This window comes from Hippichthys cyanospilos, chromosome 8 (genome assembly GCF_059441005.1).
Source record: "Hippichthys cyanospilos isolate Australia breed blue-spotted pipefish chromosome 8, RoL_Hcya_1.0, whole genome shotgun sequence".
Lineage (NCBI taxonomy): Eukaryota > Metazoa > Chordata > Actinopteri > Syngnathiformes > Syngnathidae > Hippichthys > Hippichthys cyanospilos.
In genome coordinates this window covers 42,341-55,000 of record NC_142376.1, presented here as the reverse complement: position 1 = coordinate 55,000, position 12,660 = coordinate 42,341, and the positions used below count along the sequence as shown (strand labels likewise).

General features: G+C 61.1%; 3 protein-coding genes across 6 annotated transcripts in view; 2 read left to right on the top strand and 1 right to left on the bottom strand.

Moving 5' to 3' along the window:
* The window catches only part of LOC148419674 (uncharacterized), a 3,680-nt gene extending 49 nt beyond the window's left edge, over positions 1-3,631 (top strand). The window contains exons 1-4 of the mRNA XM_088421534.1: positions 1-95; positions 713-1,313; positions 2,030-2,333; positions 2,591-3,631. The exon at positions 1-95 is cut by the window's left edge and continues 49 nt beyond it. Of these exons, the coding sequence (XP_088277660.1) occupies positions 745-1,313; positions 2,030-2,333; positions 2,591-3,079 (1,362 nt within the window). The 5' untranslated portion in view covers positions 1-95; positions 713-744 and the 3' untranslated portion in view covers positions 3,080-3,631. The remainder of the gene's footprint in view (positions 96-712; positions 1,314-2,029; positions 2,334-2,590) is intronic.
* A 659-nt stretch (positions 3,632-4,290) lies between these two features.
* prph2b (peripherin 2b (retinal degeneration, slow)) lies at positions 4,291-6,891 on the bottom strand. Its single transcript, XM_088421543.1, has 3 exons — positions 6,181-6,891; positions 5,060-5,306; positions 4,291-4,823 (listed from the first exon to the last, which is right to left on the bottom strand). Exons 1-3 carry the CDS (start codon positions 6,759-6,761, stop codon positions 4,626-4,628), a joined length of 1,026 nt encoding a protein of 341 aa, XP_088277669.1. The 5' UTR covers positions 6,762-6,891; the 3' UTR covers positions 4,291-4,625.
* On the top strand, positions 5,395-11,667 carry tspan14 (tetraspanin 14). 4 transcript variants are annotated; one of them, XM_088421536.1, is made up of 9 exons: positions 5,395-8,452; positions 9,204-9,708; positions 9,810-9,860; positions 9,960-10,106; positions 10,313-10,483; positions 10,552-10,677; positions 10,748-10,798; positions 11,039-11,152; positions 11,288-11,667. In XM_088421536.1, exons 2-9 carry the CDS (start codon positions 9,325-9,327, stop codon positions 11,351-11,353), a joined length of 1,110 nt encoding a protein of 369 aa, XP_088277662.1. In that variant the 5' UTR covers positions 5,395-8,452; positions 9,204-9,324; the 3' UTR covers positions 11,354-11,667. The 4 variants fall into 4 exon arrangements, with proteins under 4 accessions (XP_088277662.1, XP_088277661.1, XP_088277664.1 ...); XM_088421535.1 differs by having other exon boundaries at positions 9,201-9,708; XM_088421538.1 differs by having other exon boundaries at positions 5,398-8,452; positions 9,204-9,284.
* Positions 11,668-12,660: the final 993 nt, after the last annotated feature.

The following is a 12,660-nucleotide window of genomic DNA, read 5'->3' as shown; positions in this document are numbered from 1 at the left end:
CCCACAATGCTTTGTGTTCACGTCCTCTTCTTCCTGTTTATTGTCAGGGTCTCCGCCGGCAACCTTAAGCTTCTCGTTTGACGTTTTCCCGCTCGGTGAGTTCCCCGAAACGCCGACGTCGCTCGCGGGGAGTCGGCGCGCCGCTCGCGGCGTCTCGTGCGCTCGCTCGACGAGCCGCCGCCAAGCGCGAATCCTTCGGCCGTTTTCCTCCTCACCGCCGCCGAGCTCGGCCGAGCCCCAGAACCCCATTGAGAGAGAAAGGGCACGTTTCGCTCGCGCCTTTGGCCGCGACGGCGACTTTTCGACGCTCGGCGGCCGTTCGCGCGACCGGCCGGCCGCCCGTCCGGAACGTTCGGCTGAGATGGCCGCGAATCGGAATAATGGATGGATGCGCCTGCTTTATGGTGACGTCACGGCGGGCGGCGAGCGCTCGGCCCCGGAAAGCTGCTCGGCGACACTTGATGACAAGTGCTTCGTCGGGCCCTCATTTGACTCGACGAAGGTCGATAGCCGGGGAGCGAGGCCGCGCGCCCCGCCGTCCGGGACGGGCCGGGCCGGGCCGGGCCGGGCCGGGCCGGGACGGGCCGGGCCGGGCCGGGCGGTGCAGAGCCGAGCCGAGCCGAGCCGAGCCGAGCGCGGGCCAATCGAAGCACGATCGCGGCGCGAGCGGGCACAGAGTGAGCGGGCGCGTCCCGTGTGCGTTCCGTTTCAGCCGCTGGGGATCGCCGGGCTCGCCGCCTGACGATGGACGACTCCGAGGCGCAGCTGACCGTGTCGGAGGCGGACGCCCTGGGCGCCGACTTCATCACGGTGGAGCTGGACACGCAGCCCATCGAGTACGTGGTCAAGTGGGCCGAAGTGGGCTCCAAGTTCACCATATCGTGCGTCAAGAAGGACTCGGACGAGACGTCGGAGCTGGGCGGCGAGCAGCTCAAGATCGAGACGGACGAGGCCTTCTTCGCGCCCTACGAGGAGGTGTACCCCTGCGAGGTGACCGAGCAGAGCGTGGAGATCAAGATGGAGTCGGACGAGGACGACGAGGACGACGACGAGCGCCACCAGATCCTGGTGGAAGTGGGCGGCCGGCCGGACGGCGAGGCCGACTCGGACCGGGCCGAGACGGAGCCCGACGAGCGCCGCTACCGCTGCGGCTACTGCGGCAAGTGCTACAGCCACGCCTCCAGCCTGTACCGCCACCAGCAGACGCACGCTGCCAAGATGGCCGCCGGGCCCGCCAAGCGCGCCCTGGAGCCCGCGCAGCAGGAGGCGCGCTACGCCTGCCAACACTGCGGCATGACCTTCAAGGGCAGCAGGTGGGTCCCGCCCCCTCCCAAAACCTCCCGCCGCCCTCCTTCGTCGAGCGGTACGGCCCCGCCGTGGCGCTCATTTTGTCAATTTGCGAGGAAGAATGGCGAATTGCGACATCGCGCGTCTTTCGAATGTTTTTGCTGATGGAAAGTACCAGCGGTAGCGCCGTCCCACTTGAGCGCCTGTGACAAAAAGTGCCGTGGAACATCCCTATTCTTCCCGGTGAATTTTGCCGGGCCGCGGTTGCCCTTTGGCCATTGGCCAGTCTGTCGCGTGACAAAGCTCGTCCTGGCCGCGCCTTTCCCAGCAGCTACGTCAGGACGTGCTCGGGCCGCGGTACGAGGCCCGGACACGCCCCGTGGGGCAACGGAGCCCTTCTCTGCCAGCAAAGCCTTCGGCTCATACGGCCCCGCAGCCGGATTATTTGCTCTACCTCCTGCCGTCGGGAAGCCCCTCCTCCGATCGGCCGACGCCTTTCACGCCGTTCCGACGCTGGCCTGAAAAAGTCCGCCCGGATCGCGGGGACGGAAAATTATGTAACTGTTCGAGCCAGCCCGGGGTCTTGCCGCTTCTGGCCATTAGGAGCGCTTTGCGACGTAAGCGTAGACGTTTTTGATCTGAAAGAAGATCAACAGATGAATCGACGACGGGTGCGCGGTCACGCCGGGTTCCGGGCTACCGTTCGAGGCGCGCCGACACTGACCTGTTTGCGACCCGTCAGGATGCTGGGGAGTCACCTGCGGCTGCACGGCAAGAGGCGCATCCACCCGTGCAACATCTGCGGCAAGGAGTTCAACCACAGCTCCAGCCTGTCCCGCCACCGCCTCATCCACAAGAAGGCCAAGGACGCCGTCACGGCCCACGCCGTCACGGCCCACGCCGTCCCGGCCCACCGCCCCTCAGCCAAGGGCAAGAAGCGCCGGCGGTCGGCCGGGCTGATGCAGGCGCCGGCGGGGGACAAGTTCTACGCCTGCCCGCAGTGCGAGATGAGCTTCCGCTCCTCCGCCGCGCTCTCCAAGCATCAGGTGGGCACGGACGCCGAATTCCCCTTCGGTTCGTCTCGGGAGCCGCCCCTTTTGCCCCTCTAACTGGCGGAGCCGCTTTGGTTTTGGCGGTCCGGCGGGTCTCGCGCGTCTGCGAGGGCGCTCCGCCGAGGCGGACCAAAGCGGGCGGATCCGCGGCCCTTCTTTCCCCGCCGCGGCGAGGTCGGCCGCTCTCGCGCGTTTGCGGCATTCGACGCTCGCGGGCAAGCGGCGCGCGTAAATGTGGGCCGACTTTGCAGGTGACGCACGTGAAGGAGCTCCTGGACAGCTACGCGCAACCGGGCAAGGAGAACGTGGCCGAGAGCTCGTCGGACCTGAAGATCCGACTCAAGCTGTGCTCCCGCGACAAGCCCAACTTCTACACGCTCTGCAAGAAGAACCGCCGCCGCCGCCGCCGCGCCAAGAGGGGAGGCCTGGAGGCGGATCAAGACCGGGACGAGGACACCGCCGCCGCCGCCGCCGCCCCCCAGCAGAGCCTGGCCTGCGGCCTTTGCGGCAAACGCTTCAGCCACACCTCCAGCCTCGCGCGCCATCAGCTCAGCCACCAGGTGGCGGCGGCGGACGGCACCAAGCGCGCCAAGGCCAAGGGCAAGACCTTCACCTGCGCCGCCTGCAACAAGACCTTCATGCACTCGTCCAGTTTCTCCCGCCACAAGAAGGCGCACCTGGGCGCCGCCAAGAGGGTGGTCCTGGACGAGACGGCGCCCATCGAGACCGACTCCGACTGACCGCCGAAGGCGCATCGCGCTCGGGCGGGACGCCGGCAAGTGTACATAGCGGAGCCGGTCGGAAGGCCGCCCGCCCCCGCCGCCCCAAGATGAACGGGAGGTTCCGCCGGAACCGTTTTGCCGCGCTCCCGCCCCGCCTTTGCCCGCCTCCTCCCTCGAGTGATCCGATTGGCCGCTTGTTCCGTTTGTCGATTCCATGTTGCCGGATGCATGAAGCTGTTTTGGACGCGTAGCGGGGGCCGCCCTCCCGCCCCCCCGCCCGCGCCTTCCTGGGTTCGGGGACGACGTCGTCAACCGCCCCCGGCGGTTGCCCTAGGACCCGGCGGTCGCGCGTTTGGCGCTCACGCTCCGGGGCGGGATTTGGCCGTTTAGCGCCGGCCGTCGGCGCGGCGCCTCTGACATTGACACCTTGCGGCAGACCGTTTGTGTGGAAAAGAAAAAAAAAGCTTGTCGTTCACCTTTAGCCTCCCGTGTTGTATTGCATCAGTGTCGTATTTGCTAATTAGCGCAAAGCCTTGATGTGTTGGTTTTGTAATAAATCTGGAAAACGAGGCCTGGCGCTCGTCGATCGGTGCCGGCCGAGCCAAGGCGGCGAGGAGCGCTCCTTTTGGCGGGAAGACTGGCTTCCGGCCACGGCCGCAAGCGTTCCTCCGTTGGCAAGTGATGATTCCAGACCTACTTTGACCGTCCTCCATCACGGAGCGTCCCGGGACGCGGCTTACGCACGAGTCGGCCGCTCCCAAAGGGTCGGCCACTGCGCGCGGCGGTAGATTTTGCGATAAAGCCTGAGGTTTGGACGAAGAGTCCGGGCGATCGTATCGACATCCGGGCCGGGGAGCGTCGATCCAACGCGAGCGTGCCGTTTGACGGGGAGAACGGGAGCCCCGCGCGGACGCCCGCCCCGGTCGACCGTCGGTCACGCCGAGAGCCGAGCGTCCGGGGCGGCCGTCGGGGGCGAGCGAGACGGAACGACGGGTCGGAATGAGGAAGGGCGGAGGCGACCGCGCTTTTGTTGTGGCGGCGCCGATGGGCGATGGGCCCGCGGCCGCCCTTCTTCGCACTCTAACCTTTTGGACTCGCTTCTTTGCCGAGCGGCGGCCTCCAGTTCTTTCCGTTATCCGCGCCCGGCAGCGAGCGACTTTGGCAGCAAGCTTGCCGTTTTCATCTCGCCCCGTTGACGTCGCATGCGCATTCAAAAAACGAAAGAGACACTTGGATCATTTCTTTATACCTTTGGGGACTACAAATCAGACAAGACACCACCAACGTACTCGAAAGCGTCTAGCCTACACACGAACGCGCTCGTATGTGTGTGTTTGTGCGCTGCAAAGGTTGAGGAGGAAACGCGTGCGGGAGCTCTAATACAGGCGTTAGATGTTCATCCATTGCATTTGGAACGTGGACATGTACAGTGTGTACGCGCGCGACTACAAAAGTTAGAAAAGAAAACGTGCTTCCATGTTATACGTGAACACGACGGGAAGAGGATGGGGGGCGGGGGGCACCATCTTTGGGCTGTAGCTATTTACAACGCGCGCACGGCGTCTCAAGCGTCGGCGGGCTCCTCCCCGTCCTGGACGTTGTTGGACTTGCACAGCGTCTTGATTTTGGCCAGCATCTCCACCAGCGTCTCTTTGACGCTCTTCTCCAGCAGCCAGCCTTCGCTCTCGCACTCGGGGTTCTCGGGGTCGCTCATGGTCTCCAGAGCCGTGCTGAGGTACTTCAAGCCCGCCATGTCCGCGCACTGCGTTCAACACACACAGACACGCGCGCGAGTGTTGGGAGCCGCGTGGCGGTCCTTGTTTTCCCGCCACGCCGTCAGCAAAGGAGAGGCTTAATTGTCGTTTGAGCCTTGCGTTGATCTGGATGCCGGAAGATTAAAGCTTCCAGAATAGGCCCTGATCCTCGGCGAGGGCCTCGCGCTCAGCTCAGAGGCTTTCCTCGCCGCTCGCCTGCGGACGGACGGCGGCGGCGGCTCACCTGCAGCAGAACGGTGGCGAGCACGAGCGCGCCCACGCCGGTCATCAGGCCGCTGAAGTAGGAGAAGAGGGCCTCGCGGCAGCCCCGCGTCCAGATGTTGAGGTCCTCGGTGCGGTGGTCGTAGTCGTAGTGGGCCGAGTTGTTGGTCAGGTGGTGCTGGATGCAGGGCCGAGGCGATCCCGGGTTGCAGCAGCTGAACGGGACGCTGTCCATCAGGAACTTTCCTTCCACGTTGCTCAGGACTCGACTGCAAGGCGAAAGAAGTCAGCGTATGCCGCGGCCCAGTGGATTCGGGAACTTTGTTGAGCGCGAGAGGGGGGGGGGGGGTCAAACAAGTGGATAATAGGCTAGCTTCCACAAGCGAGGATGCGGAGATGACGTGCCTCAAAATATTGCCGGAGACCCCGTTTGCTCGGAATCTGAGCGAGAACAAGGGAGACTCGCAGTCAACGCCGCCGCGCGCGGCGCGTCTGCGCCCCCTGCTGGCTAGCGTCGCTGCGCACGTGTCGGCGCAAAGCGCTTGCTCGACTACAGCCGGCGAAAGTAGAAACTGTTATGGGGCATTGTAACCAAGACGACAACAGGACGGCGAGGCTTTCGGGGACAGACGAAATCGCCCGCCCCGCCCCCCTTCGTCAGAACGCATGCCTTTGGCCGGCGCACCTGGCCTGACGTGCGCCCGCGGTTTCGGCGGCCGTTTCCTCATCTTTCCCTCGTTTTCCCCACGTCAAAGTCAGTCAAGCGAAAAGCCGCCCGGGTCCAGGCCGGACGTGAATCCCGCTCGCGCCGGAAACGCGTGGGGTTTTCAGCCAGCGGCAAGGCCGGCCGCGCGATTGGCCAGGAAGCAAAGCGGCGTTAACGTGAGAGCTAGCCGACACAAAGCGGGACGTCATTGACCTTGTCATGTCGGAAAAGATCACACGGTGGAAGATTAAGGACTTAGAAGAACTCTCGCCTTCTAATCGCCCTTCATCCCGCGCTGACCTCATTGCTACGCAGTTTCCCGCCCGGCTGCCAAAGACGGCACGAGCGCGGGCACAGGCGCGGGCGCGAGCGCGGGCACCGACGCGGGCTCGGGCTCGGGCTCGGGCACGGACGCGAACCGGGGCTCGGGCACTCACTCCTTGACCTCGCCGCTGCTCATGTCCAGGTAGCGGTTGCTGATCCACTGGACCTCAAACCAGTCCCTGAAGTTGACGTTGCCGCAGCAGCGGAACTCGATCTGCGTCAGGTCCAGCGTGCGCTTCATGAAGCAGCGCCCCGGCGTGTCGGTGTCCTTGTAGAAGCGGATGCTGTTCTTCAGGCCCTGGGACAGCGTCAGGTAGACGGCGAACTGCATGAGGAAGCAGAGCAGGGCCAGCAGCAGCAGCAGCAGGTTGAAGAGGCCGCAGAGCATCAGGAACCTCCGCAGCATGGGCCTCCACTTGGAGAACTTGAGCGGGTCCAGCGAGTCGTGGCACACCTTGCCGCCGAAGGCGTTGAGGCCGGCGGCCAGCAGCCCCGCCAGGATCAGCAGGTTGGGCACCAGGTGGCTCTCGCTCTCGTCCATCAGCTCGCTCCGCTTGCGCAGCTCCACCTTGAAGAAGACGCCCAGGCCGAAGAGGAGGACGCCGGCCAGGACCGAGGCCCAGTAGAGGATCCACAGGCCCTGGGCCAGCTTCACCCGCTTCTGCAGGTTGAATTTGACCGGCATCAGGGCCATGTCGGGGCACGCGCTCCGCAAACGCTAGCTCGGCCTAGCGGGCCAGGCCACGGGGGTCCGGGGGGGCTCCCATCGCGCGCGGCCGCAGCTGACGAGTGCTCGGGCGCCGAGTCTTGCCGCCGCGCCCGGCGCCGCCTCCTAAGCTCCTCAAGCCAATTAGCTGAGCCCATAAGCGGCCTTACGCTAATTGGGGGCGGGGCGCCCCGCCGTCACATGCAAATCTACCCGGCCGGCCTATCGCGGGGGGGGCGGGGGTGACGACCGTGACCGTCCCTTTTCATTGCGCTGGTCTCAAAAAAGCATTCGGAGCGTTTATTCCGCCCCGCGCGGCCGGCGGCCCCGTATTCGGAAGGTTAACCCCCCCCGAAAATCCGTATCGGAACGGTCGGTTCCGACCGGCGGGTAGCGCTTCGGTATTCCCTCGCGAGTAAAAGCGCCGCGTTGCGATTGTCGCGCGCAAATGGGAGTCTCGGCGAGAAATTCAATGTATGGAAGGCAAAACATCACTTTTTTTTTTTAACAGTCGTGTCGGCGACGGCGTTGCTGTGACGACAAACGCGCACTGGAGGGAACGTGGGCGTTCAGTGATTATGAAGGATCGCTCGAGCCGTAACCCTAACCCTGGCACATAAAGGACGATTGGTATTTTACGGGATGGGCGGCAACCCTAGCTGGAGCCACATCACCACTGATAGAATGGTGCAGCCCGCTACTGATTTTGAGACTCTAGGCAAGTTGGGCAAGGAGGGTTTGGATTTTGCAACTCTGCAATGCAGGTGTATAGTAGTAACATACAACTACTAAGCCCAAACGCGAGGGTTGAGCTTTGCCTTTATTTTTCTTACTTAACTACTGGCGTTAGCGCCAATCAGCCTAAAATAAAAAAGGAAGGCAAAACAGCGCGTTGTCGACTTAGCTTACCTCTTAATTGGCCTTTCCTTTCCGCCTCCCTTTTTCCCTTTTTTCTTCATTTTCATAGAACGCCTACCACGTATTTGTGTTTACTGTTGACGTGACATCGGCGGCGCACGTCTTGACTGGCTGCCAGTTGCGGGTTAGCGGTTAGGGTTAGGGAGAGACGTATCCCCCCACTAAAGCAAGGGCAGCATGGTGTCTCTGTTCAAGTGCACCGGCCAGGCCAGATGACACACTGTCAATAAAAAGTCTCTTTATTCTTGCTTATTCGCTCATTGTGTAGAAAAGGATGGGGCGCCTGAGCGCCCGCTTTTTTTTTTTTTTTTTTATTGTTCTGAGGGTCACTGGCGGCGCCCCAGGCAGGAAACCGCTTCGCCTGTAGGCCCTGCGCCTTCTTGTAGTTTTGATTTGCTGATTTTTTTTTCCCCTGCGTGCGGCTCGAGTGGCCCTCCTATCCACGCGGTGGCGCTCGCGGTCGCCACGTGCCGCTCGGCCGCAACCCCCGAAAAGAAGGAGGAGGCTGGCTTTTCCGCGACTTTTGTTTTTGGTCTTCTTCTCGTTGAGTTTGACGAATGTGAGGAAGGAGAGGAAGGAGTTTGCCCCTTCTCGAGCGCCTCCCCCGAGTTGACTTTGGCCAACCCTTACTAGCTTAAACGTTTCACTCTAGCGCGAGGAAAGCACCGAACGAGGCGAGACGACTTGCTTGTCGTCTGGACAGCAAAGGCGAAGCAAAAAAAAAAAAAAAGTTTGTCGACGTCGCTTTTCGGAAGCAAGAGGTGAGTGGAAGCCCGTTTTGTCTTCTGGCTTTGCTAACGTTCGCTGCTTCCGGCGAGCAGGCAACGAAGTCGCCTTCATAAGAACAAGTAAACAAGACTCAAAACATTTGCTTGATTTGGATTCCAAAGACGCTTAACAATAACGCTCGAGGTGTGTGTGTGTGTGTGTGTGGGGGGGGGGGGGGTAGTTTAGCCATGGACGAGGATTTTTCTTGTTCGTTTGAAATGCTTGCTGAAAAGTCTTTTATTTTGATTTTTAGAACTTTTTACACTTTTTTAATGACGCCAAGAACCCCAGCTCTAAAGAGTCGGGAGAAATCTCTCGCTTCATGACCGAATGCTGAAAAGTAGCGCGACGCATGGGAGCCGGCAGACGTTTTCCTTCGACCCAGCATCCAATTGCTCAATCGAACTTCATTTCCATGGTCCTTTTGAACATTTTCCCCAGGGACCGTTCCGAAAGAACCATAGAAAATGAAATCAAATTTGTCAATTTTACCGCACTTTATTTTTTTTACGTCAGGCTAATCCCCTTGAGAGATTCTATAAAAGAAAAGAAAACCAAAAACATCGTGGAAATCTTTCACAAGGACAACGTGTGCGCGCGTCGGTGGTTTCTGGCGAAATTCCTAAATGGGCTCCATGACTTAAAGCGTTGGTGGTCAAGCTTGCCTACATTCCTCGAAGTTCAGCGCTCTGAATCCTTTTTTGTTGTTGACCCGTGTTCTCCCTGTGCATGCTTGTTTAGCAGATGTATTATTATCGCTATGACAACGCAGAGGTCAGCTGCTGCCACAAATACCTCATGTTTACGTACAACGTCATCTTCTGGGTGAGTTTCTTCTTCTTCCCCTTCCGGAGTCTTGCCAAACATGCAACAGGAAGCGCTGGGCGACACGCCCCTGTCCGAACGCCTGTGTTGCGCCGCGTTTCAAAAGGGTCTTCCGACGCATGAAATGGCTTTCTTGCCTTTGTTGGGTACGGCTCCCTCTTGCGCTTTGTTCCGGAGCGTCTTTTCCTTCGGCCTTGTCCCGGCGCGTCCAACCTTCTGCCCCCCAGCCACCTCTCGCACGCCTCTTGGCCGGCGGCCGTCTGAGAGAAACAAATCGACCTCAAAACGCACGCGTCTTTCTTTGCCCGGTTCCTCTCCTCCGGGCGCCCGCCTCCGCCTTTGCTCTTGCGCGGCCGGGGGGGGTGGCCCGGAGGGTTATCGGCGGGGCCCTGCCCAATCTTGCCCGAGCGTACGCCCGAACCGGGTGGGTGTCCTCCTTGGGCCTTGCTCTCATTGCGCGCGCGCGGGAGAGAAGCCGCAGGTGAGAAACACGCCCTATTCCTCTGTGGATTGTATGTGTTGCAGCTGGCCGGCGTGATTTTCATCGCCGTGGCTTTCTGGGCGTGGAGTGAAAAGGTAGGGGGCAAAAGCGACCCCCCCCCAAAAAAACAAAAAACAAAACAACAACAACCCCCCCCCCCACACACACACACTTTTTTTGTCTTTGTCCCTCAGGGAGTCCTGCTGGACCTGGCGCAGGTGACCCGCCTGCGCGGCTTGGACCCGGTGTGGTTGCTGCTGCTGGTGGGCGCCGTCACCTTCGTCCTGGGCTTCGCCGGATGCGTGGGAGCGCTGCGGGAAAACATCTGCCTGCTCAAGTTTGTACGTACCGACAGAGAGGAGCGGCGCAAACGTCGGTGGGGCCGCGCTGGTTCCCCGGGAGCCGGGGCGCCGACGTAGCGGGATGGGGTGGGGGGTAATCCGGCGACGGCGGGCCGGCCGCCGTCCCCGTATAAAGCGTAGGCCGTCACCGTCAGGCGGCAGAAGGCAAAGGTCCCGCGTCCAAACGGCTCTCTCGCGCCCCTCAGTTCTCGGCCGTCATCGGCTTGATCTTCTTGGCGGAGCTGGCCGCGGCCGTGCTGGCCGTGCTTTTTCAGAGCCAAGTGCGAGATTGGATCAACGGCTTGTTCCTGGCCAACGTCAAAGCGTACCGGGACGACATCGACCTGCAGAACCTGATCGATTCGCTGCAGAGGACGGTGAGCCGCGCGTGCGCGCCGCCCGCCGCCGTCACGGGTCCGCCGCTGGAAAGGCGCCTGTGCCGCAGAACCGCTGCTGCGGCGCGCGAGAGCCCGACGACTGGGACGCCAACGTTTACTTCAGCTGCAACCAAACGCACCGAAGCAGAGAAAAGTGCGGAGTCCCCTTCTCGTGCTGCCTCGCCGATCCCGCCGTGAGTGCGCTCGTCGGCCGCGGCGCGCGACGACATGGCGCTCACGACCGCGCGCGCCTTTGCTCGCCAGGACTCGGTGTTGAACACGCAGTGCGGCTACGACGTGAGAAAGAAAGCCAAGGTGAGCTCTTTTGGCCTCCCGACTTGAGAAAGGTCTTGAGAAACGTTGCGGGGGCTTCGCCCGCGGAGCTCGGAAAGGGGCGGGTGCGCGAGCCGCTCCGTCCTCCCGTTCCTTGGAGCCTTCGCGCGTTGTCCCGCGGGGCAAAGAAAAGGTTCCCCCGCAACTTCTGGATGCGGAGATGGCGTCAGATGAGGCGCGGCGTCGGGTCCCCCCCCCCCTCTTAAGCTTTGGCGCTTTCAGGCCGAGTGGCCGGATCACATTTACGTGAAGGGTTGCGTGGCGGCGCTGGAAGACTGGTTACCCGCAAACCTCTACACGCTGGCTACCGTCTTTGTGGTCATCTCTCTGCTGCAGGTGCCCTTCGCCTCCCGCCGATACCCGGGCCCCGTTTCGCAATCGTTATTTTCCGCCCGAGCGCCGTGTTAAAATCCAAGCCCGAGCGGCGACGGAACAAACTCGAGCGTGACAAAAGTGTGTGCCGTCCATCAGATGGTGGGCATCTACCTGGCCAGATCGCTCATCTCAGACATTAAAAAGGTCCGCTTCTCTTACTGAAGCCCGGAGGACGACGAGGCGCGGCGGCGGGACGGCTGGGCTGGCGCTCTGCAGCCCCCCCCCCCCCCCCGGCGCCACTTTCGCCACTTTGACGCTTTCCGCCTCGGGGCTTCTTCCCTCCGTGGCCCGCCCGCGCGCTGGGGTCCACGCCGCTTCGACAGAGACCTTAAGGGACTAAAGCGGAAGCGAAGGGGTGACGTCACCCGTTAAGTCTCGACACACTGGATTCCTCAAGCTCCGCCTACTCCTGGCCGAACCACGACTAATTGTGAAACGTTACATATATTAAAGCGACTTTTTATACATGCTTAACACCCCTGCTTGAACTCTCGCTCATTTCCCGCAGTACGTGTCGCCGTTGACGTCGCGGGGGGAGGCTGAGCGCTATTCTTCCTGAGTAGGCTTCGGGCTAGTCGGCCCCAGGACCTTTAGGATAATACCGCGTGCGTTCCGTGTAGCGCCACGTGGCTGAATTCGGATCAAATACGTTTGCGCTTCCAGGAACGAAGCAGCAAAATGCGCCCCGTTTTATCCGCCTCGGGTGGCGGCCACCTCGCCGTTTGCTGTCAAGCGAAAAATGACACCGTTGCTGAGACAACTGTGATGTCATTTTCGGTTGACAGCAAAAGCGCTGCCCCTATGAGGTGGATGTTGCCACTTATTTACTGTTCCACAAACACGGTATTAATCAGAATACAGCCTCAAGAGGAATGGGGCTGCATCGTACATAATGTAAAGAAAATATTTGGCTTCACTTCCCCGTTAAGCTTGTGTGAGGTGCCACTTCAACCCTTTGCCGATGTGTTTTTTTTGTGGTTATTCCAGGGACCCCACAAGTCTTTCCAATTCCGGTTGGCGTGGGACAAAACGTTAAATTAAGGCTGACCTGTGTCATGGTGTCAGAACAATAAAATGAAAGCCGAGCAGCCCACACCAAGAAAATAAAATCCCTCTGAAATGTCAACCGACGCGATTCCCGATAAAGAGCGAGCCGACAACCGGATGGTCGGCGCGGCCGTTAAATTTCGCTCTCTGCAGGACCTTTGGAACGCTGGACACGCATCCTGGCGTAAACGGAGAAAAGAAAACGAAAACTGTTTAGGGGGAAAACTCCCAGGTTTTCCGTAGCTGGGGCGACGCAAGATGATCGAACCTGTCATCTCGAATTCAGGGACCAGTCAGTCACAAGACGCCTGACGCACCCCGATCCGCAAAGGCGCTGCAATCTGATTCGGACCGACAGGAGGCAGCGGCGCCGAGCAAGCGACCTCGGCGGCGGAGAGCCGGAAACCCCTCCCCCCTCCTTC